This window comes from Glycine max, chromosome 2, assembly GCF_000004515.6.
Source record: "Glycine max cultivar Williams 82 chromosome 2, Glycine_max_v4.0, whole genome shotgun sequence".
NCBI lineage: Eukaryota > Viridiplantae > Streptophyta > Magnoliopsida > Fabales > Fabaceae > Glycine > Glycine max.
In genome coordinates, this window is record NC_016089.4 from 6809996 (window position 1) to 6830441 (window position 20446).

Below are 20446 nucleotides of genomic sequence, written 5' to 3' on the forward strand. Positions count from 1 at the left end.
ATTAAAAAATATATAATGAAACTAAAATTATTATATTTAAACAAAAATGACCTTATTTAATACTTTGATCTTTGATATTTGTAGTAAATATTAAATAAGGATATAGGAAGGAGAAAAATATATTAATTAGATTTTAAAATTCTAAAACATCAAATGTTTTGAAAAAAATAGAAAGCTAAAACATTAAAAGATATGAAAAGGAGACTCTTTTTTCATTTCTTATATTTTTTATTCGACTCACTTTCAAATGACTTTTTAGTTAATTAATTGTACAATTCTTTGGAAAAAGTAATTATGTATGTCCTATTTATTTTATAGACACACTTAAATGTAATCTCTCTTTTCATTAAACTAATAATAATTACTGATAATTTTTAAGTAAAATTAAAAAATAAATAACAAAAATAATTATTTTTTATGATAAATCATGATTAATATTTGTTACATAAAATGCAGAAAGCAAATTTTAGATGAAATTTATATATAATACTATATTTTGTTTTTGTGCCTCGACCAAAATATAACATAAGATGCCTCAATTAATATTTGTTATATAAAATGTCTTTATTTTTTCTAAGAATTTTTTTTTCTTCTGATGGATCATATACTACTATGTACTATTGTTTATAAGAGTGATGGTGGTTAATATACTACGATTGTTATGCTTTCTTTCTTTAATTTATTTTTTTCTTATTTTGTTATACGATTTTTATAATACCACCACTGTTATACAATTTTTATAACAATTTGATTGATAATTACAGTATTATATATGAAATTTATCTAAATTTTGCTTTCTGTATTTTGTGAACAAATATTAATCTATGATTTTTTTTAAAAATAATTATTTTATTATTTATTTTGTAAGTTTACTTAAAAACTGTTAGTAATTATTATTAGTTCAGTGGAAAGAGAGAGATTACATTGAAGTGAGTCTTGTAAAATAATAAATAGGAGAGAGATAATTACTCTTTCTAAAGAATTGTATCATTAATTAGTTAATTAAAGTTAGTTGAAAGTGGACCATTAATGAAGTTTAACCTATTCAAAGTTGTATAGATTAAAAAAAACAATTTTTTTTTTTTTTTTGCATAGGATCCTATGGCTAGCAACCAAAAATTGACATTACATCTCCTGCAGCACTTTTGCAAGCCATTGGATGAATTCCATGGCTGAGATAACAAGCATTGAGCTTTGGTCGTGCAGTTTTACAGGTTTAATTTAAAATGAAATATAAAAGTTTGTATTTTCTTTTTTAAAAATTTAGAAAATAACTTTTTTCTTCTCTTGAGTACTTTAAATAAATAAAAAATAAAAAATATTTAGTAAAAAAAAAGATATTAAAAACTTAAAATATTTTAAATTTGATGTGGTATGTAAAAATGTTTGCATTTCAATATCTCAAATGTTGATTTTTATACTATATATTTAAAATTTTGAAAATTTTAATATCTTAAATGTTTTATTTTTTTACAAGATATTTTTATTTTTCATTTATCTAAACTTTAAAGCAACGAAGAAAAAAGAAGTTATTTTCTAACTCTTAGAAAAAGAAAATACAAACTTGAAAAGAGAGAGAATTTAATTTTATCCTCAAAATCTGGTAACTCTAATCTCAACCATTGGATTCATCCCATGGCTTACCTTTCTTCTCTTTCTTCTCTCACATAGATACATAATTATAAAAAGCGCACCCAAACACCCCATTCCTCTGCCACCCAACACAATGGCGAAGAAGCGAAAGTCCATCGCCAACAGCCTCGACGACGTGGATCGAACCCTATACACGTCGTTTTGCACTGCCGCCAATTCCCTCTCACAGCTCTACACGCACTCCATGAACCACCAGAAGCTCTCCTTCAATGCCGGGGAACGACATGCCCTCGTAATCAACCTGCCCCCCCTTTTTCCTTTGGTTTTTGATTCTCGTTTTGCCTTATGTAAAAAAAGGGATTTTTTTTTTTGTCGGAAAAGTGGGATTTGAATTTGATTTTTTTTATTTGGGATTTTTGTTTGTTTGGTGTTTGGAAATTTAGATTGGTGGCTTGCGCTGTGGTGGTATTGGTTAAATGTAAGGTTAATTAGAAAACATTGTGTTTTCTTTTGGTGTTTTTTATTTAGTTGAAATGTGTTTTCTTTTGTGGAAGTGTGTTTGTGCTTAATTTTGTATTAGGATATATAGGATTTGGATGAAAAAATATGCTTTTTTTGTGGGTTTTTTTTTTTTTTTTGAAGATTGGATGCTTCTGTGGGGAATTTGAATATGCGGGATGTTCTTCTGTTTTGGTATGCTTGAATCAGAGTTTGTCAATAGGAAGTAATGTTCAGTTACACAGTTTGAGTTGTGATTACTTGAACAAGTGGTTGCTTCTTCTGCATGTTTGCATTTGTGAAATTCTGTTACTTTTTCTTTTTTGTTGACTAATGGTTTTGTTTTTTTTTATTAAATAATGCTTTCTTATTGATTGTTGGGTTTTGTTTTGACTTCCTTATTGACCTCATTTTTAGTTCATGGTTATTCACTGTTTTCTCTCTTTCTTCTTTTATCTAGCTGGATTTGTTGTGTGTGTTTTGTGTTTTGACCACATGCTTATATTTTTGTTGTGGGATGTTCTTCTGATTTCAGGAAAAAATTTATCAGTGGATTTTTAGACAACAAGAAGGAGGATCACGGGTTGGAACAGTTGATGTGCTTAATTACATTCAGGTTGGTTTGACATTTCTCCCTTTTTCATATACTATAGCATCATTGGTGTGTGCTTCTGCTGATCGGGACTGCAGGACTGTGTGTAGCAAACAAACATACAACACAAGACATACATACGGAGGATTGGCATGGATTATAGGTTTTACCAATGGATGAAAATTAGTGGCAAGAAAGTGCATTATTGAAAATGAATCATAGATGAATGACTTGTATGAAAGGGAAGAAGATTAGCAAAACTGGTTTAGTTTAGACTATATTTCTTTAGATTAGTATTTTTAAAATCAGAATTTTTTAAATTGTGGTTGCATTGCAATTACACACAAAAAAGGATAATTGCAGGAAAATATGGATGATGCAACCACATTTGGGGTTGTAGATGCTGCCAAAACTTTAATATTGTAGCTGCAATTGTGGCTACAGACTGTAACTTAAAAAGTTGGAGTGGATTATTGGCCTGATCATGACTAAATATTTCCTTGAGGTTATCAATTTTTAAGTTGTCAGAACCAAGCCAAGGCTTTATAATTTCATAAAGTAAGTTTATAATAGCCCATCTAGGATCAGGAGTGAGTTATGGTAGTGAACGTTGGGCTTTAGAGGGACATGAGAATACAATGGGGGATAGTAGAAATTATAATATTAAGGTGGATGTGTGTTCACACAAGAAAGGACAGGATACAAAATGATTGTCTACAAGGATGTGACACCGATTGAGGAAAAGATGACATGAAATTGATTTAGGTAGTTTGTATATGTGCAAACTGCAAAAAGAAGACCACCTGAAGTACCGGTGAGGATAGTAAAGATTGGATGTTTTTAGACCTGTGAAAAAGGGGAGAGGAAAATCAAGAAGTATATTGTTACCACTTACAAGTGATTTCACGGTGAATAATATCCTTGGGAATTTGGTTTTTAACTAAGCCCAAAGATGTCATGCAATCCATGTAGCCGATCTTGTCTACTCTAGTATGATAAGACTTTTGTTGTAGGCTTTAGAAGGTACAATAGCCTTGAGAGTTGGGACTGGTAATTGATAAGTTTTTTTTTTTGGTTTGGTTCAACATTTGTAGAATCATGATTGACAATTTCACAAAATATAAAATGGTGAGATTTTGTAACTTTTGTGTTCATGTTGCAATTTAGATATCTCGAAGTTATAAAAAAGGAAACTCAATACACAAGGCTCCCACTTAATGCGTTTTGGGGAGGGTAGTTGCCCACAGCTCACAAGTGGAGAGCCTGTTTTTAGGATTTAAACTTGTGATATATTGTTGGAATATTAGAGGGTGATAACATTGTAAATTTAGTGTCAAATGTGCCATTCGTGATGGTTAATTCTTCAAAATTATTGATATTTCCTGTTTTCTTCGGTTGTAAAGTATGTGAAAGTTCATTCCTCTTGCAGAATGAGTTGGATTATTGTGGAGAAGAGCCATCTATGTCACCTAGAGCACCACTGCAACACCAGCAGTCACAACCAGCATTGCATGCCCCTAGTTTTCCGGTCACTTCAGCATCTTCTGGTCAAACAATAGTTGCACAAGGACTCCGCTCGGACCACTGTGAAAATCAATCAAAGAATTATGTGTTTTCAAATGCTTTGTCAAGTCCAATATGTCGAAGCCTTCAACATTATCAAATTGGTGAAGGAGGATGCTACACCAATGGTCTCTCCATGGGGAATGGAAACTGGAATACTGAACCTGGCTTTCTTCACCAGCAAAGCAGGGATTCGAATGCAATGAGCTCCAATGATTCTAACATGGATATGCATGCAGACTAGCCTTGTTGGTTTATTAATTGGGAATTCTTAACTCATCAGCCTTCTGCAACAGCTACAAAAGAAGCCAACAACAACCTTCGGAATTTCGTATCTGGGTTTGCTCATTGGATCCTGCAAGAAATGACAGGAGGGTGGAACCAATTCTGTTAAAGTTTTACTATGCTTATGTCAACCGAGCGATTGGTTTGGGGTCTCAAGTGGTTTTTGTAAAGTTTTCTATTGATTAGCTTTAAAGCATTTTATTTTGTACCTTAAAATTGTTTTACCCCTCGCCTTTCCCCCAAAAGACTGTTTTTTTGAATGTAGGGGTTAATTCTATCTGAAGTTTCGTATGTAAATTTGTTCTTTTGCAGATTTTCTCGCAATTTACAGCTTCCGTCTTCTTTTTTTTATGCCTGCTTGTATTGTATTCAGAGATCTTTGTGAGGTTACTTAGAGAAAAAAGTTGGTTTTTTTGTTTTCTTTTTCTTTTAATACATATATTTTCCAATGATCCATACGAGTAAGCTGACATTATGTGTTCATTATTAAGTCCTTCAGATACTATCATAGTATATATGTGGCTTTCGTGAGAAACTTCATGCTACAAGTCGTGTCTTATTTCTCATGAATTATGATGTCATTGAACTTATTTCCTTTATGCATAAAGATTCAGTTGTAGTACATAGCGGATTTGACATCTTCAGGTATTTGGACTTTGTGCTAAGATAATGAACCCAACTTAGCTTGTATTTTATTTCTTCTTCAATATGACCAATCACTTCATTGTGGATATTCTTTAATAGTTTGAGGTTTAGACTCAAAATCATTGATAAATTTAGAAGCTATTGCGTATGCAAAAACATTATCAACAACTACATAACTTTCCCTCAAATCAGGATTTCAATGAGATCTCATAATTTGTTAGTATTGAGACCACTTCTAGGGTTTCTTCTCTAGAAATATGGGATGTAATTTCTTAGTATATTATGATTTCGGGTTATGGCTAGGACTTAGATTTATCACAAACCTTTCCAAAAATTTTAGTCAAGTTTACAAGGCTTTTTTTTTTTTCCTTGGTCGTCTTGAAGCTGCTACCATCATACAAATTTTATTTTATAAATTAAGAATTCAATCGTGTATTTATTTTATTGACCAAGGCAAACCATGAAAGCTAAAATTTGCAAGTTTTTGATAAGTTGAAAATAAAATTTGCTAAAAAATAAAAATTTAAAGGTAAAAAGTACAAATTTACCCTTTTATATAGGAACATGCTCGTATAGATTGAAGATCGAAATCCCTGCAATCAATCTCCATACGGATTGAAGATTGAAAATTTCAAACCCAAAGTGCATAAACATCCTACTCACCAAACAATTTATAGATATATATCTTCTTTTTCCTAAGTGTTGGTGATCCAATCCTACTTTCCTTTCTACTATTTTGAATTCCCTTCTCTAGCTGAGGATGAACATGGAAATGCAAAGGTTTTTTTTTTTTTTTTTGCTGAGTATGGCAACGCAAAGGCAGCGTTGACACAAACAAAACGGAAGACCAAGATGAATTGCAAATTGGAGGGCAATGGTCATCTCCTAATCAGCAGTGCAATGCTAATCCCAGGTCTCATAAAGGATGTTGCAACGTTGATCCGCTTGAAGGTCCCGTACTCCCACCATTGGAGGTTGAAAATGATCATGAAAACTTCTCCTGTCCTCTCACAAATATTAGTCATCAGTTTTGTTAATTTTATCAACAGGAGATTTCAACCCAGACAAATCTTATATTTTCCACCTCCATCACTTTTGATTAAATGACTTGAATTTATATTTAAGTAAGAGTTCAATAAATATTAAATTTATTATAAAATTAACTAATAAAAAATTATTTTTAAAGTAATTTTTAAGATGATTATTATAAAGATAAACATATTATAATTTGTTCGTGCAAGAGACTCAAGAAACCTACTGTTTTTTAACCTAATATAAAAAAAATATTTACAATTTTAATATATTATTTTTTTAATAAAATATATATTATTTATTCTTCACCTAATAATATTACTTTTTTCTTAAAGTAACAAAGTACGTTAAAAAGAAGAAAACAAAAGATGCATCATGCACAACATTCCCTTGCGGCTTTGCGCCTACATTTATTGGACCCCACCGATAGCATGATGAATATTTGTGTCACTGTCACTATCCTCCTTTAAAATAATCCGAACCTATTAAAATTTAAAATAAAAAGAGAAACAAACTTTTTTTTTTCTTTTTATTCATTCCCCCCTCACTTCACTAGCTCAATTCCTCGCCAAGTTTTTATTGTTCCGACGTGGCAATCGGACTGCTGCCGCCTCCGATTCAACGCGCAGTCGCCGGTGATTTCCGTCGCTGATTCTCCGACACCGTTTTGGTACTGCCAACTCGCTTTTTCCTTGATTTTCATTTTTCCGTTTGATTCCCGAGAAAGTGAAGGGAACCGACACTGTTGTGGAATCTCGCTTGTTCTCCGAGTGTGCTAATTATTATTATTATTATTTAGCTATCACCAAGCTGAGTTGTTTAACTAATTCAGCTTAATCAATAGTTTTGAGATTGAGTTTTGAATATGCAATTATATTAAATATTCGGACAGAAAGTTGTGTTAACCACTAATGGTTGTTTTATCCGGTTCAAAAACAAGATTACTTCCGCGAAGAATACCTGTGTCTCTATGAAAAAATATTATACAAATTTAGCTGTTCCTAGTGATTTATTTTTGTGAAATTGGGATTTTGTGTGTGAGGGAGAGAGAGAGAGAGAGAAATTTGCATGCTAAAATTTGTTGAGTGTGGTTACCTTGAAGCTGAGATATTCTTCTTTTGCCCTTTTTCATGTGGATTTTAATATTTTGTCATTTGGTTTTTAACCGAGTCTGAGGTTGTGTGATCATGTAGTTGACTTCACCTAGTTGGATAAGACTATTGTTGATATTTGTTGTTATTCTTTCTCTTTTGTGATGAATCAACAGGAATTGTTTGAAATATCATAAAAATGTTATTTCTTCTAGAACTATGATTTCTAACAGTTCTCATAATTTTGGCCAAATACAGCTTGATTCCTTGTGGCACTGTTTTTGCTGCTTGAGACTTTGTATAGCAGTTTTAACACATTATTGCAGCATTAAGAAACATTTGGAAGTCTTAAAAGTGGTTTGGTACTGTGTTTGTTTTTGTCTTAGTGTATTCCAAGTATGCATCTTCACTGTGATGTGTCTTTGTTGTCATGCAAACATTGAATGTATTCAACTGAGCATATTCTCTCTTTTAATAATTGAGTGAATAAGTGGAATGGTAAATACTTTACAAAAAAATTGTGTACAAACTAGATAAAAATTGACATGATCATGCTGATAAATAAATAATTTTTGGTGAAAGGCCATATATTGAAATAGTTTTCTGGTGCGCCGATGAACCGACCTGATGTTATTGACAGTAGAAGGGGGAGGATTCTTCTCTTCTTCAGCATCAGGGTATACTAAGGGTCTGGCCCTTCTCCTCTTGGGTCAGAGGAGTGACGATAAATCCATGAGAGTTTTGCCGTGGAACCAGTTCCATTTGGGCCAAGAATCTGACCACGAGCTCCAGCTGGCTTCCAGAAAGAACCGTGTCTCCAGCGGGTGTGCTTCCTTTGTATGCTTTGGTCGTGTCTCTGCAGGGTTTGACACTACATCTCATCTTAAAGTGGGCCCTGCCAAACATCATGATGTCTCTTCAGGGACACTGGTTTCCAACAAGGGCAAGTACCCTTCTGCTAATGTAAATGATGATAGTAGAAAGGTTGCACTTAAAAGTAGCTTAAAAAGGAAACAAAACAAAAAACCAGCTCCTGTTGAGGCTGCTACTGAACATGAGGCATCATCCGGTGGAAAGAGGAAAGTGCAGTGGACAGATACTTGTGGTAGTGAGCTTGTTGAAATACGGGAATTTGAGCCCAGGTATTTGAATTTTTATTTTGTGTATTGATTATTATATATGGAAAATATTTACATACTCAGTGCAGATTCTTTTTCTGTTTTTGTGTTCTTTATCAGTTTTCTTTCTGTGTGATCAATTGTAAAATATAAAAGTTTTGTCTCATGGGTCAGATTTTATCACTAGGAACTCCTGGTACAGTGGTACTTTATTTTGTGTGATTGATAATGAAAGACATATTGCTTGTACAGCCTTCTCTGCTCCTTTCTTTTATTCTTACTAATCTAAGTATCTGATAGTTATTGTTACCAAAGGTCTAAAAAAACGTTTAACAATTGGGTGCGGGGCTTTGAGTGAAAATGGTTTGCATTTTTGTGAGGCAAATTGTGAGCTGAATTTGGATTAGAGCAGTCATACATATGGCTTCACTTTGCAGGAACATATTCTGAACTGTAAGAAGCTTTATGTTTTGTTCTTTCCAAATGCTATCAGGTCCAACAGATACTGTTCCTGAAACTAGTTTGAAATTTGAACAAGCCTAATCGTTAACCATGGTTCAGATGATTCAATACAGCTGCATTATTTCTCAATCCATTTTTCGCTCCATGCTGTTTGGTTAGTGGTTTTCAAATTTACAACTCAGTGTAAAGTTATTTAGATAATACATTTTTTTGTAATCACTGCCTGGTTAATTAAGTGATAATATGTTTCATTTCATGTTTTAGAACTTGGGCTTAGGACCTAATTCAACTTTACAAAACCAGCTTGTATGGTGAAGATTGCCCAAGCTTTATAAGCACTACTTTGGCCTTATCTTAAGTTGGTGTAGGTTTCAACTCCCCAAGAGTCGACATCTTGTTGGCTATGCATACGATGCTCCTCTCAACCGCTTCATATGTATCTCTTTCCAAGACATTGGCAACCAACTCTGATAAGGTCACAATTAAGTCAGGCCGCAATTAAAGGGGCTTTCCATCACACACCCTTATGCTTGGGGCTATAGGCCTAGGGCATGGTAATACATATGGCTCGACAATGGATTTAGGATAGGCTCTGCCACTATTACTATCTTAAAATTTGGGCTTACAGTCTAACTCAACAAAACCAACTTGTATAGTGAGGATCATTCAAGCTTTATAAGCACTATTTATGTGGGATCTCAAACCCCTAATAACTGATGTTCCGGTGGCTGCACACTACGATGTTTCACTCCAACATTTTTGGTTAGTCTCTTTGTAGGTAGTCCTTTCCGAGATATTGACAACCATCTCTGATAGGCCGCACTTAAGGCACTATGGGTGATCAAAATTGAGGCAGCTTTCCAACAAGGCATCCTTTTCTGATATTTCTTTTCTATTTTGACATTTTGTGCATTTTGTTACTGCAGTCAGAGTCTTATTCTCTGAATTTCCCGATGACTCTGATAGTAAATTTAAGTTGCTAGAACCTTAATTAACAGTTCAGTAGGAGAGTAGAGAAAAGGAAAGAGAGGATTGAAAAGGCTTCTGTTATTATTGAATGCAGATTCTAGTAGTTAACCTCCCGCAAAGGGTCTCCCCTTTACACTATAGCAACTGCTCGGTATTCTAATCCTTCCCTCCAAAAAGATTGCAGTAGGTTTGATTCAGGTTTTAAGCAAAATGAACTAATTAACACAAATAATTTAATAGGTTTGGTTTGGATGATTAAGTTCATTAGATCAAACCCAATTTGATAAATATCCCCAATTTTTTGTGTTTGTGTGAATATAATTTTGTTTGAATTTTGGGTAGGATTTCAATTTTGACAACCTTTGTTACTAGTATCAATCAGATAGAGTAAATCTGTTACAACCTTTTTTTTTTAAAACAAAATAGAACTCCCTAAATTTGATCCTCCAATGTGCACACTTTTATCACATTACATTAGTCCTCATAAAATTATGGTTACCAAATTAGTCCCTCGAAGATTCTTTTCTTACCACTTTAGTTCTCTAAAGATTTGGTCGCCAAATTAGTTCCTTGAGGATTTAGTCTATTGCTAAATTAGTCCCTCAGATTCTTTTTGTTTCCAATTTGCTTCTAAAATTGAGGGTTTCTTCTAAACAATATTTTTGAAATTTCTTTCAAAGCAACTTAAATGACTACATCATTGCTTATAGTGGTGAAACCTTTACATGTTGTTCATTCAGTTTGTAGCCATTTTACAAGGCTACACGCCTTTACCTGTAGCTCTTATTCATTAAATTTTCAGGCCTTTGCACGATTGACTAACATATGACCGTATTCACTCTAAATATTAACGCCCATGTTTTCTCTTCTCCATGTGTTATATTAAACTAGTATGTCACAAATTAGGCTGAACTATACAATTTGTGTATTTTTCAATTTTTATCCTTTACCATACTAGTTGACAAGTGACAACCATTAGTTTTATATATAATTTTGCAAAACTTTTTATTATTCTTATATGGATGAGCTTGATGTAATGGAAGTTTCTAGCCTTGTTCCCTTGCCAGATTTATATTTTTTCTTTTCCTGTTTTGTTTCCTACTTATTCTTTGAGATCGTGATTGTCTTTCAATTGCAGCGACGCGGATGGGTCAGTTGATGAATTCGACCATGGGAATCACAAAACTTGTTCCTGTGCTATTATGTAAATTGGCATTCCAAAAGATGACAGAGTCACAGACCCATTTATGAGGTATCAAGTCGTTGATTGCTAACATATTCCACCACTCAGCTTGAGGAAAAGGAGCAGATATTTTTCAGTCTAGTGGAGATTTATACACCTCTTTTGCCTGAGCAATCATTTGTGTCTATAAATGCTTGCTGTGGCCTTCAATTTTGTTCCTCTGCTTTCATCAATTTTTGTATAATCTTTGTCGTGTGAATTCTTTGGCTTTTAATTCAAGATTTTCTAGGTTCTTATATATATATATATATATATATAGTTTAAACGTAGTTCTAGTTTTATGCTCTCGCGTTATCTAGAAGAAAGAAATACAGATGTAATATTTTGTAAAGAATCAGTGCTGTCTTTGGCGGGGAATGAACTTATGCTTTTATTTTAGAGCAATGTAGATTTTTTTTCTTCTTTATTTTTGGTGTGTGTTGGGTGTTGAGGGCGAGCAATACAAGCTTATGTGCCGCAGTGCAATAGAGGAAAAATATTGTATAGAGGGGAATCAATTTTCTTGCGACTTGGGATTTTGGACTGTCTGTCCTGTTATGCTTGGCCTGCTTATTGATGGCAAACATTTTCATGTGCTAAAAAACTATGACAACCGATTTCTTATATGCGATTGATTTTCTCGTATTTTGTGAAATATTATTTCTCACAAAATATAGTTTGCATTATGCTGTAGTTATTTGTCTTGTGGTAATACATCTTGTAATAATATTTTGCTAATATAGTAACACAGACTTATCTTTTAGAAGGATTATTTTAATAAGTTTTTTTTTTTTTTGAAAAGCAACGATTATTTAAATAAGTTAAAATTTCAATTTTCTTAAAATGCGTCTAAAGTGCAACTTGTTAAAATATTTTTAAAAATAAGTTGGTATACATTAGTAAATCCCTCTCTATGTATATGTGTGTCATTTTATAATATTACATCTATAATAACATTTTGCTTTATGCAGCAAGAAAAAAAGATTTTGCTTTAATAATTTGGGATCAAATTATATATTTCTAATTTTTAGTATTATTAGATAAATACACAAGTTTTTTGACTCAAAAGTATGCTAATGCATTTAAGTGCGAGTTTGGTAGATTGAAAAGAAGAAGAAAAGTTTGAATTAAAATAAAGAGTAAAAATGTGAGTCTCACTTAATTTTATTGTTTATTTCAATTCTTTTTCACTTTCTTTAGTCTACCAAATGATGTGTAAGTGAAGTTCGTGAATTAAGTATGAACACTTGCGATTATTGAGGGGTGCTGTTGTTTGTGTCTGGTGGGAACGCTAATCTAGTGGGAGTTCGAGTCCTCCTCGCTTCCTGCTTCCTGCCCTTAATTTTATTTTAGAAAAATTAAGTATGAGCACAACAATTTACACCAAAATCAGACAAAATTCAGTGGCCGATGATGCCAGGCTACTGACCCTGATGAAATAAAAAAACGACATTCTTTCTTGGTCAGCTTTCAGTGGTTAAGACACTTACAACTGCCACTGAAACTCGAGCCACTTTCTGGTGGAAACTTGGTCATACCTTATCCATACACCTGTTCTCTGATTTTGATAAGATACCACAAAGTCCAAGCCAATAGAAGAAAAAAGCTAAAGCAGAATAAAAATAAAAATCTGAGCTTGGTTAGTTAGTTAGCATCAGGAGAAAAAGAAAAAACAAACAAAAAAAGAAGAAAAAAAATGTCTATGGCATGTTCAATCCCATGCATCAAAATCCCAACACGTTCCTCTTCCCCATCTTGCACTTCATCCAGTTCATCCTATTCTTTGCGGTTCTCTTCTTCTAAGCCTCACAACAGTGTCACCATAAGGAATTCTCAAGCTGAAGGGCCTATAAGAAGGCCAGTGGCACCCCCAATAAGAGAACCATCATCATCATCAAGTGCTCCACAGCTTCAGAAGCCAACACTTCCTTCTCAGCCTCCATCACCATCCTCTTCACCCCCTCAGAAGCCAGCTACTGTTGTTGGGGATGATAAGAATGTCATTACATTGGAGTTTCAGAGGCAAAAGGCTAAGGAGTTGCAGGAGTACTTCAAACAGAAGAAGCTTGATGAAGCAGATCAGGGTCCTTTCTTTGGTTTCATTGGGAAAAACGAGATTAGCAATGGAAGGTAAAAAAGTTTTGCTATTGGAATAGTATAAAATTAGAGCTATTCTTTAGGTGGGGTTTATATTAATTGCATTTTCTTTATGATGGTACTATTGGATAATTGTGACTAGCTCATTGGTTGATTGCTTCCTTTCTATTATTTTGTGTTCTTTTCTCCCTCAACATAAAGGGTTATTGCTGAACAAATTTTTTCTCTCTTTTATCTTTGGCCTAATTCAATTGGCAAAAAATGGGCTCTTTTTGTGAAGCTTTGAGGATACCTAATTTAGGATAACCAAAAATTGGCCTAATTCAGGATTCAGGATACCCAATTTCTTTGTTCTGCAAAAGCTTCACTGTTGTTTGCAATGAAAACAGTAACATTTACATTGTCAGATGCTGAAATTTTACAATTTTGTTATTAACTTTTCTTTCAGAATGGTTTTTGTGAAGAGTCACAACTGATAAGATGGGGTTGTGTTCAATAACATTGTGAAAGTTTTCTATCACAATCTATTGGAGATTGGAAACATAAAAGTTTTATGGATTATAGTAGCTTCTTTGGGCCAAGTTGAAAACGAATAAATGCAATTGAAGGGTTAATATGGAAACTTGACACACTTATCTGCATCAATGTCATTGAGTTGAAATCTAAGTAGCTCGGATTCAAAGCATCATCTTCTCAGCTTCTTGTGTTTAATGATTGTCATCCTATTTATTGCATACCTGTCACACTTAATTGAATCCCCATTGTTGTGCAAGTTCTGATGTATTTTGACTTACTAATATGTAATTTCATTTCTACAGATGGGCAATGTTTGGTTTTGCTGTTGGGTTGCTAACAGAGTATGCAACAGGTTCGGACTTTGTTGATCAAGTAAAGATCCTTCTATCGAATTTTGGAATAGTAGATTTGGAATGAACACATCAATATAAGATACTGTCAACACTTTCTTGCTCCCGTTCTTGGTGTAAACACTGTTGAGTAATTTGTTCTGTAATTAATTTATACCAAACAAGCTTTCTCTTCACATTGATGACATCACAAGAATGTGATTTTCCTTTCCCATTATGCTGGACTCCCTAGAGATTGAAAATTTTCGAACGCATTACAATTTTATAGTTAAGACATTAGATAACAGATCGAATATGTAAGATTGTCATAAATTAATTAATAACTACACATCTATTTTCTTATGGGACTGCATTGTTCTTGTCCCGGAAAAGGTGGTTTTTGTTAGACCAGTCGCAACTTGTGTTGAAAATGGATAATTTTTTTATTAAGAATTTGTAATTATGTCCTAAATTTTTAGGTTGTTGAGATAAAGATAAAGATAATGTTATCATCTAGACTTAGAATGTTATTATCAGTTTATTTTTGACATCATGATGATATTTGAATTTTCTATCACACTTAACTCTATATTTAAATTCTAGGAATAAAAGTTTAATAAGCTTCCTTGCATAATATATCTTCTCTTCTCTTGAAAAAAAAGTTTTCTATAAAAAACTAAGAACAAACATGTGAAATGAAAGCTGAAGCAAGCTTTTCACATGTTGCTTCTCCTATCTTTAATGGAAAAAGCTATGATAGTTAAGGATCACAATGAGTAGAGTTTAAATAGGGTATTTTAGTATCCGTATTCATATTCACATTTGAAAAAAAATATTTATATCCACCTGCATATTTATATCCATCTCCATTTTCGGGTAACAACTTTACTTTCTGTTTGTGTACCTACTAAGTACTTATATATATATATATATATATACCAACACTTGCTACTCGCACTACACTCACGTGTAAAGTCAAATAAGTATTATTTGAAAAAAATTACTACAGTTAAATTAAAAATTCATTCTTAAATAATACAAACATAACATTAAATTATGCAAACTTAACCTCAGATATTATAATATTCTTGTAATGACATCTAAAAGATATGATTGTAGACACCAGAATAGAGAAGGCTTATGAGACAAGAAAAGAGAAGCATGAAGATTTTGAAATAGTAGCCAAAGTAATAGAACTCAAGCATTTCCACCACGTCCTTATTGCTAAAAAGCTAACGATACTCAAAAGAGACGTTGGTGGATGCTTGATGTAAAATGTTACTAGTGTCTTCAAGAAAATACGCAAGTTTTTCCAATGTCATGCTTTACAACCAATAATTCGCAAAAGCTTAACTTATTGATAGTGATTGTACAAACTATATGACCTAAGATTTAGAGCTCAACAAAATTGCTACTTCAAAAGTTAGAATTGAAAACTGAACATGCATCAATAAAAGGAAAAATAACAATCACAATTAAAAGTCGCTCAAGTTTGAAATTAACTATGATATTTTATATGTTCCTAAAATTAATTAAAATAAGTGGTGTTCAGTTGTTGGAGAATGTTAGGATACAATCTATGATGTTTTAACTTTTTTATAATCTTTCCTTTGCAATGCAATGACGATAAAAATAAACTTGCTCTATCAGATCACATTACATACAAATTATAGAAATCAACTGACAAATGAATAAAAAAGATAATAAACATAATGAAAATAGTATGAAAAGCGAAATAAATAAGAAATAAAATATTGAAAAATCTAATATTAAATTCTTTTTTTGTTGTTGCTTGAGACTTATTTTGCATGCAATTTTTACTATGTCTGACCCTTTTTGATTCAAATGCCAATTTTGTTCCATAGTTTTCATTTATGTGAATTTAATAGAATAAATTTTAAGTCCTGAATTAGTTAAAAAGGAGTTTAAACTCACGTTCCAAAATAAATAAATAAAAACTATCACTATTTTGAAAGGATGATTTTGACTCATTCTAAAAACATAAATGATTAAATTAAACTTTTTTAAAACATAAAAAATAAAACTAAATATATCTAAAACATAAAAGGATTAAAATTATATTTTAATCATTATTATAAAAGTCAGTTTTCTGTACATAATATATAAGCCTTCCTTAAACAGTGCATAGATTATTTTTTTATGAAAACATAAAGTTCAAATAAACATAAGTAAGTATTGGTTAACTAATAAAGTGAGTAACTTTCTTCTCAAAAAATAAAAACGAGTAACCGTCGGCAAAACGTTTTGTTAAGAAACGTTATACTTATAAGTTTGATGATCCATTTCTGTCACTTGAAATAATTAGTCTTCTTAGTGATTAAAAAATACCCATGATACCCACGCTCATAAAGAGAGGGTGAGAAACAATAATTTTGACCATGTTATTCTAAAATGGATATTCAAAGCATAAAAATATGTTAAAGATTATAGCTTTAAATATGTTTTTGGGAGTGAGGAGAAGGTTAGGGTTTGTGTAATTGGGGGTGTAGGGAGAAGTAATTGAGTTTGAAATAAATATTGAAATAAATATTAATGGTTTTGAACCATTACAAATTGTGCTATCAAATATTTAAAGAAAACGTTGTTACTTAACTGACAATAGGGATTTAAAAAAAAAAATTTTAAATATCAAAGAGTCAATTTGATGAAAAAATTTATCAAGGATCAAACCTGAAAATTGGATATATATTAGGAATAAAAAATATATATTAAGTCAAGATTATAAAGATATACATATCTAGAGAGAGATGGGAGAGAAAGAGAGAACTGTCCTCACTTCAAAATAATAAACTTTGACTATGTAATCTCAAACCAATATTGAAATTAATAAAAGCATTTTTTTTCATAAATTAATAAAAGATTTAATTTTATTTACAATGTATTAACAAGATAATTTGTTTTATATTAATTGTTATTTAGTTATAAATGACTGTATATTATAATATTCTAGACTTGTTTAATCATGATTTTAGAAGTAACATTTATAGTAATTTTTAATTAATTGATAGTGTAAAAATCTTAAACCTATAATGGATATGAAAATTAAATCCCAAGATTAATTGTGTATTGATTTTATTTGGACTAACTCATGTAACTCAAAACAACTTGAGTTAGATATAAATTTGAGTCTTTTTTTTAATTCGTAGGAATTCAACACAATATCAAAAGATTATAACATTCACACGCTTATTCAATCAATTGAGTTAGACTTTTTTAATATATAGATATATAAATGAGTCTAGTTTAAGGAAAGAAGATGAGTTTAATTTCTTAATGAATCCAGCTTAATGATTTTTTTATCAAGCTAATCTTGAATTAGACTTGTCTCAACTATCTCAACTATGTAGATGAAAGAAGGATAAGTGTTAAAATTGAAGTTAATTAAGTAGAAAACATTAGGCTTTATTTGTAATCCTCCCCTCAAATCTTTTTGTTTTGAGATAATAACTAGAACGAAGAACATAAATTATATCCTAGAATTCTTAAAGAAGAGAACGAAAGACAGGAAAATGAGTTCAAAACTACACTCATTTCTTTGATACATACTAATTGCATGAACTCTTCCTTGAAACCGTTAATAACATCTTGCACTCAATTTTTTTTTCTTTGTAAAACATCTTAGTTGATAAAAGTACCTCTCAAGATATATAAATACAACAAGAAAAATATTCATTCTATTTTCTTTCCCTTTAATTTCATACCTTCAAAGTACTAGCTAGCCCACTTTTTATTCTAATCAATCGTTGCATAGTTCACACCCCACTGTGAATGTCACCAAACTTGTCCTTGATCCACTTGAACCCGTTTCTAACACTTGTTTTAAGCTTCTCCTCCACAGTGAACACGTTATAAGCCTTGATTCTCTTCTTCCTCTTAAGCTCTGGATCATTTGCTGCACAAAACCCACTTCCCTTTTGGATTGGCCCGTTGAAATTGTAAGAGTTTGATCGTTCAGCGAACCCAAATTCTGAGTAGGAGCATGAGTATTTAGGGAGGGAGTTGTTTTTCTCCATTCCCTTTGGTTTTTGGTGTTACTTTCAAGTTTCAACAGTGCATGAAGCAGGAAATGTTTGTATTAAATGGCTAGGTTGTGGGGTTTTAGAGGAAGAAGGGCTACAATACAATACAATACAATACAATACATGATGATGATCCAGTGTGGTGGCAGCCATGTGTGATGTTGGACAGCTGCTACTATTCAGGGTTCTGGGAGGCATGGGATGGGAGTGATGGGGTGGTGGGGCCTCTTGTAAGGAAGGGTATGCCACCATCTACTAGTGATGAAACAATTTGGTTGGATTCACATGGTAGTGTAGTGGGACCCTACTTGCTTAGTTGTGGGCAGGGGAGGTTTGTTTCTTTGGTTAGTGTTTCATATTCAGGAGATAAGACACAATACTTTGCTTCATTTCAACTTAATGACTAGTTTTTTGGTTGAATTTAGGGTATTTTGCTTGAAAGTCAGACACTAATCACTTTTGATTTTACATTGCAATTGTGATTGCAGTATTGTTGTGATCCTTAATATCATGAGAAAATATTGTTGACTTGGTTAAAATTGTAATTATGACGCAATTTAAAATTATGCTAGAAATACCGATATTCTTTTACAAAATTAGTCTCTCTTAACTTTTATATATATATATATATGAAAATTAAACATCTAATCACATGCTTAAATGTTATTAGTGTGAACTTATTTTAGTAAATAGTAATTATGGCTATTTGCCACTTGCAAGTTCTATTACATGCGCATTTAGTTTTCACTTTTAAATATGAAAAGCAAAACGGAGTCGTTTTCCACTGTATGTCAAACTTGGTGGCTCAGTGCTCCGTGGACCTTGTATTTTAATTCAGACAATGAAAAGATTACCTTGATCCCTCTGCTTTCAGATCTTATAGCAGAAATTACCCTATGGATTCATGATCTGCTGTATATGATTGACCAAATTGATAACATTTTTAGTTTTAAAATTGGGACAACTACCAATTGGGATTGGGCTGTGCATTCCTTCTGAAATGTTTGATGAATGGATATCATAAATCCTTTCCTTGGACAACTTCAATGCGTAAATGATATTTTTTTTATAACGTAGCATGTATAATTGGGTTCTACTTTATTTTTTATAATGTGGCATCCATGTATAAATTGAAAAGATCTTTGTTCAAATCCAACTTTCGTCTCTACATGACTTATCGTAGATTTGAGGTCATACCAAAAAATATATAAAAAAAAAAAGAGAATAAACACTTGGAGATACATTTGGACCCACATGTACGGCACCAAGAGTACCAGTGCAACTGGCCTAATAACACCTTTAGTTATCCTATTTCTGTAGACTGCAAAATGTTTAGTGTCTATAATGGGTCGGTCGATTTTGTCTATTCATAATCTTCTCAAATTGGAATTTTTTTAAAATACAAAGAGAAAATGAGTTTAATTTCCCTTTCATATTAGTGGGAAAAACTTTATCAGAACTACGACCAATTTTTTCATACATTATTAATAGTTCAATCGATCTTCAATTTTTTTTAAAATAGAGGGCTTAAAGAGTAATCTAACCTTTAAAGAATGATTTTTTAGAATAGGTATTATAACTATAAGAGTAAAAAAAATCATTTTTACAAATGACAATATGTGATTAGATAAACAAATAACAATGTAATTTTTTTCTATATTATCGATATATATTTCAATCAAATTGAAAAAGAATACATGTATAAAAATGAAAAGAGATATGTGAGCATTGTGCTCTTTGCCTCATGCTTTTATCTAGGAATTTGTTGAGTTGTTTAAGATGGAAGCAGCATCTTATCAATTGTTATACAGTCCAAACTCCAAAAGTAGGGAAAGCTTGCTAGCCTTTTGGCAAAGAGATTCTCAAAATAAGGGACCATGCTGGTTCTTGACAACCATCATGGATCTATTGAAAGATCTTAACCATCATGACATTTTTCCTTTTTTATTCCTGTGCGCGTGTTATTCAATAGTCACAAGAAGCTAATTGATACGTTTGTACTGGAAGAGTTGTTAAGCTATTCCCAAGGAGTGAATTCTATTAATTTTACTTGGAACATTTTAAATCTTTTCTCAAAAGTTTAATACATTTTCAGTTCAAAACTTTAATACATTTTCAGTTTTTCACACTTCATGTTATCATTTGGATTGTGCAGTTTAAACAAACTTTTTTTTTAAGGCTTTAAACAAAGTTGTGTGTGCATTAAAAAAAAAAGAAGCAAAGTTATGTGTGAAATAAGATCTTGTAAAAAGAAAAATAAATTAAAGCAGGAAGGGTAGGCTTAAGTTGGCAAAAACTGAGTAAATATACTAGATTTTCACACTTATGAATGTTAGTCAATTGATTCGCCAAAAAACATGTTAGTAAATTTATTTCATAGTATATTATATAGAA

The 20446-nt window shown here is 31.9% G+C and overlaps 4 protein-coding genes across 6 annotated transcripts; 3 read left to right on the forward strand and 1 right to left on the reverse strand.

The window, feature by feature from the left end:
- The first annotated feature begins 1716 nt into the window (after positions 1-1716).
- On the forward strand, positions 1717-4942 carry LOC100796484 (uncharacterized). Its single transcript, NM_001255221.3, has 3 exons — positions 1717-1885; positions 2627-2707; positions 4113-4942. The coding sequence occupies exons 1-3, from the start codon at positions 1727-1729 to the stop codon at positions 4488-4490; spliced, it is 618 nt and encodes a 205-aa protein (NP_001242150.2). The 5' UTR covers positions 1717-1726; the 3' UTR covers positions 4491-4942.
- A 1758-nt stretch (positions 4943-6700) lies between these two features.
- LOC100803249 (uncharacterized) lies at positions 6701-11694 on the forward strand. Of its 3 annotated transcripts, none has more exons than NM_001369337.1 (3): positions 6701-6878; positions 7882-8441; positions 10987-11694. In NM_001369337.1, exons 2-3 carry the CDS (start codon positions 7927-7929, stop codon positions 11054-11056), a joined length of 585 nt encoding a protein of 194 aa, NP_001356266.1. In that variant the 5' UTR covers positions 6701-6878; positions 7882-7926; the 3' UTR covers positions 11057-11694. The 3 variants fall into 3 exon arrangements, with proteins under 3 accessions (NP_001356266.1, XP_040862216.1, XP_040862213.1); XM_041006282.1 differs by having other exon boundaries at positions 6713-6878; positions 7940-8441; positions 10987-11469; XM_041006279.1 differs by having other exon boundaries at positions 6713-6878; positions 7943-8441; positions 10987-11469.
- A 635-nt stretch (positions 11695-12329) lies between these two features.
- Positions 12330-14250, forward strand: LOC100804460 (light-harvesting complex-like protein OHP2, chloroplastic). Its single transcript, XM_003518485.5, has 2 exons — positions 12330-13200; positions 13986-14250. The coding sequence occupies exons 1-2, from the start codon at positions 12767-12769 to the stop codon at positions 14098-14100; spliced, it is 549 nt and encodes a 182-aa protein (XP_003518533.1). The 5' UTR covers positions 12330-12766; the 3' UTR covers positions 14101-14250.
- A 3216-nt stretch (positions 14251-17466) lies between these two features.
- LOC100306191 (uncharacterized) lies at positions 17467-18177 on the reverse strand. The gene has a single exon (XM_003518492.5). It carries the CDS (start codon positions 18044-18046, stop codon positions 17786-17788), a length of 261 nt encoding a protein of 86 aa, XP_003518540.1. The 5' UTR covers positions 18047-18177; the 3' UTR covers positions 17467-17785.
- Positions 18178-20446: the final 2269 nt, after the last annotated feature.

Bases quoted from the DNA above. Each gene is read 5' to 3' on its own strand.
- LOC100306191 (XM_003518492.5), bottom strand. From the start codon at position 18,046: ATGGAGAAAAACAACTCCCTCCCTAAATACTCATGCTCCTACTCAGAA.
- LOC100803249 (NM_001369337.1), top strand. From the start codon at position 7,927: ATGTTATTGACAGTAGAAGGGGGAGGATTCTTCTCTTCTTCAGCATCA. The intron at 8,442-10,986 runs GTATTTGAATTT...TTTCAATTGCAG, and splicing joins ATACGGGAATTTGAGCCCAG to CGACGCGGATGGGTCAGTTG.
- LOC100796484 (NM_001255221.3), top strand. From the start codon at position 1,727: ATGGCGAAGAAGCGAAAGTCCATCGCCAACAGCCTCGACGACGTGGAT. The intron at 1,886-2,626 runs GTAATCAACCTG...TTCTGATTTCAG, and splicing joins CCGGGGAACGACATGCCCTC to GAAAAAATTTATCAGTGGAT. The intron at 2,708-4,112 runs GTTGGTTTGACA...TTCCTCTTGCAG, and splicing joins ATGTGCTTAATTACATTCAG to AATGAGTTGGATTATTGTGG.
- LOC100804460 (XM_003518485.5), top strand. From the start codon at position 12,767: ATGTCTATGGCATGTTCAATCCCATGCATCAAAATCCCAACACGTTCC. The intron at 13,201-13,985 runs GTAAAAAAGTTT...TCATTTCTACAG, and splicing joins AACGAGATTAGCAATGGAAG to ATGGGCAATGTTTGGTTTTG.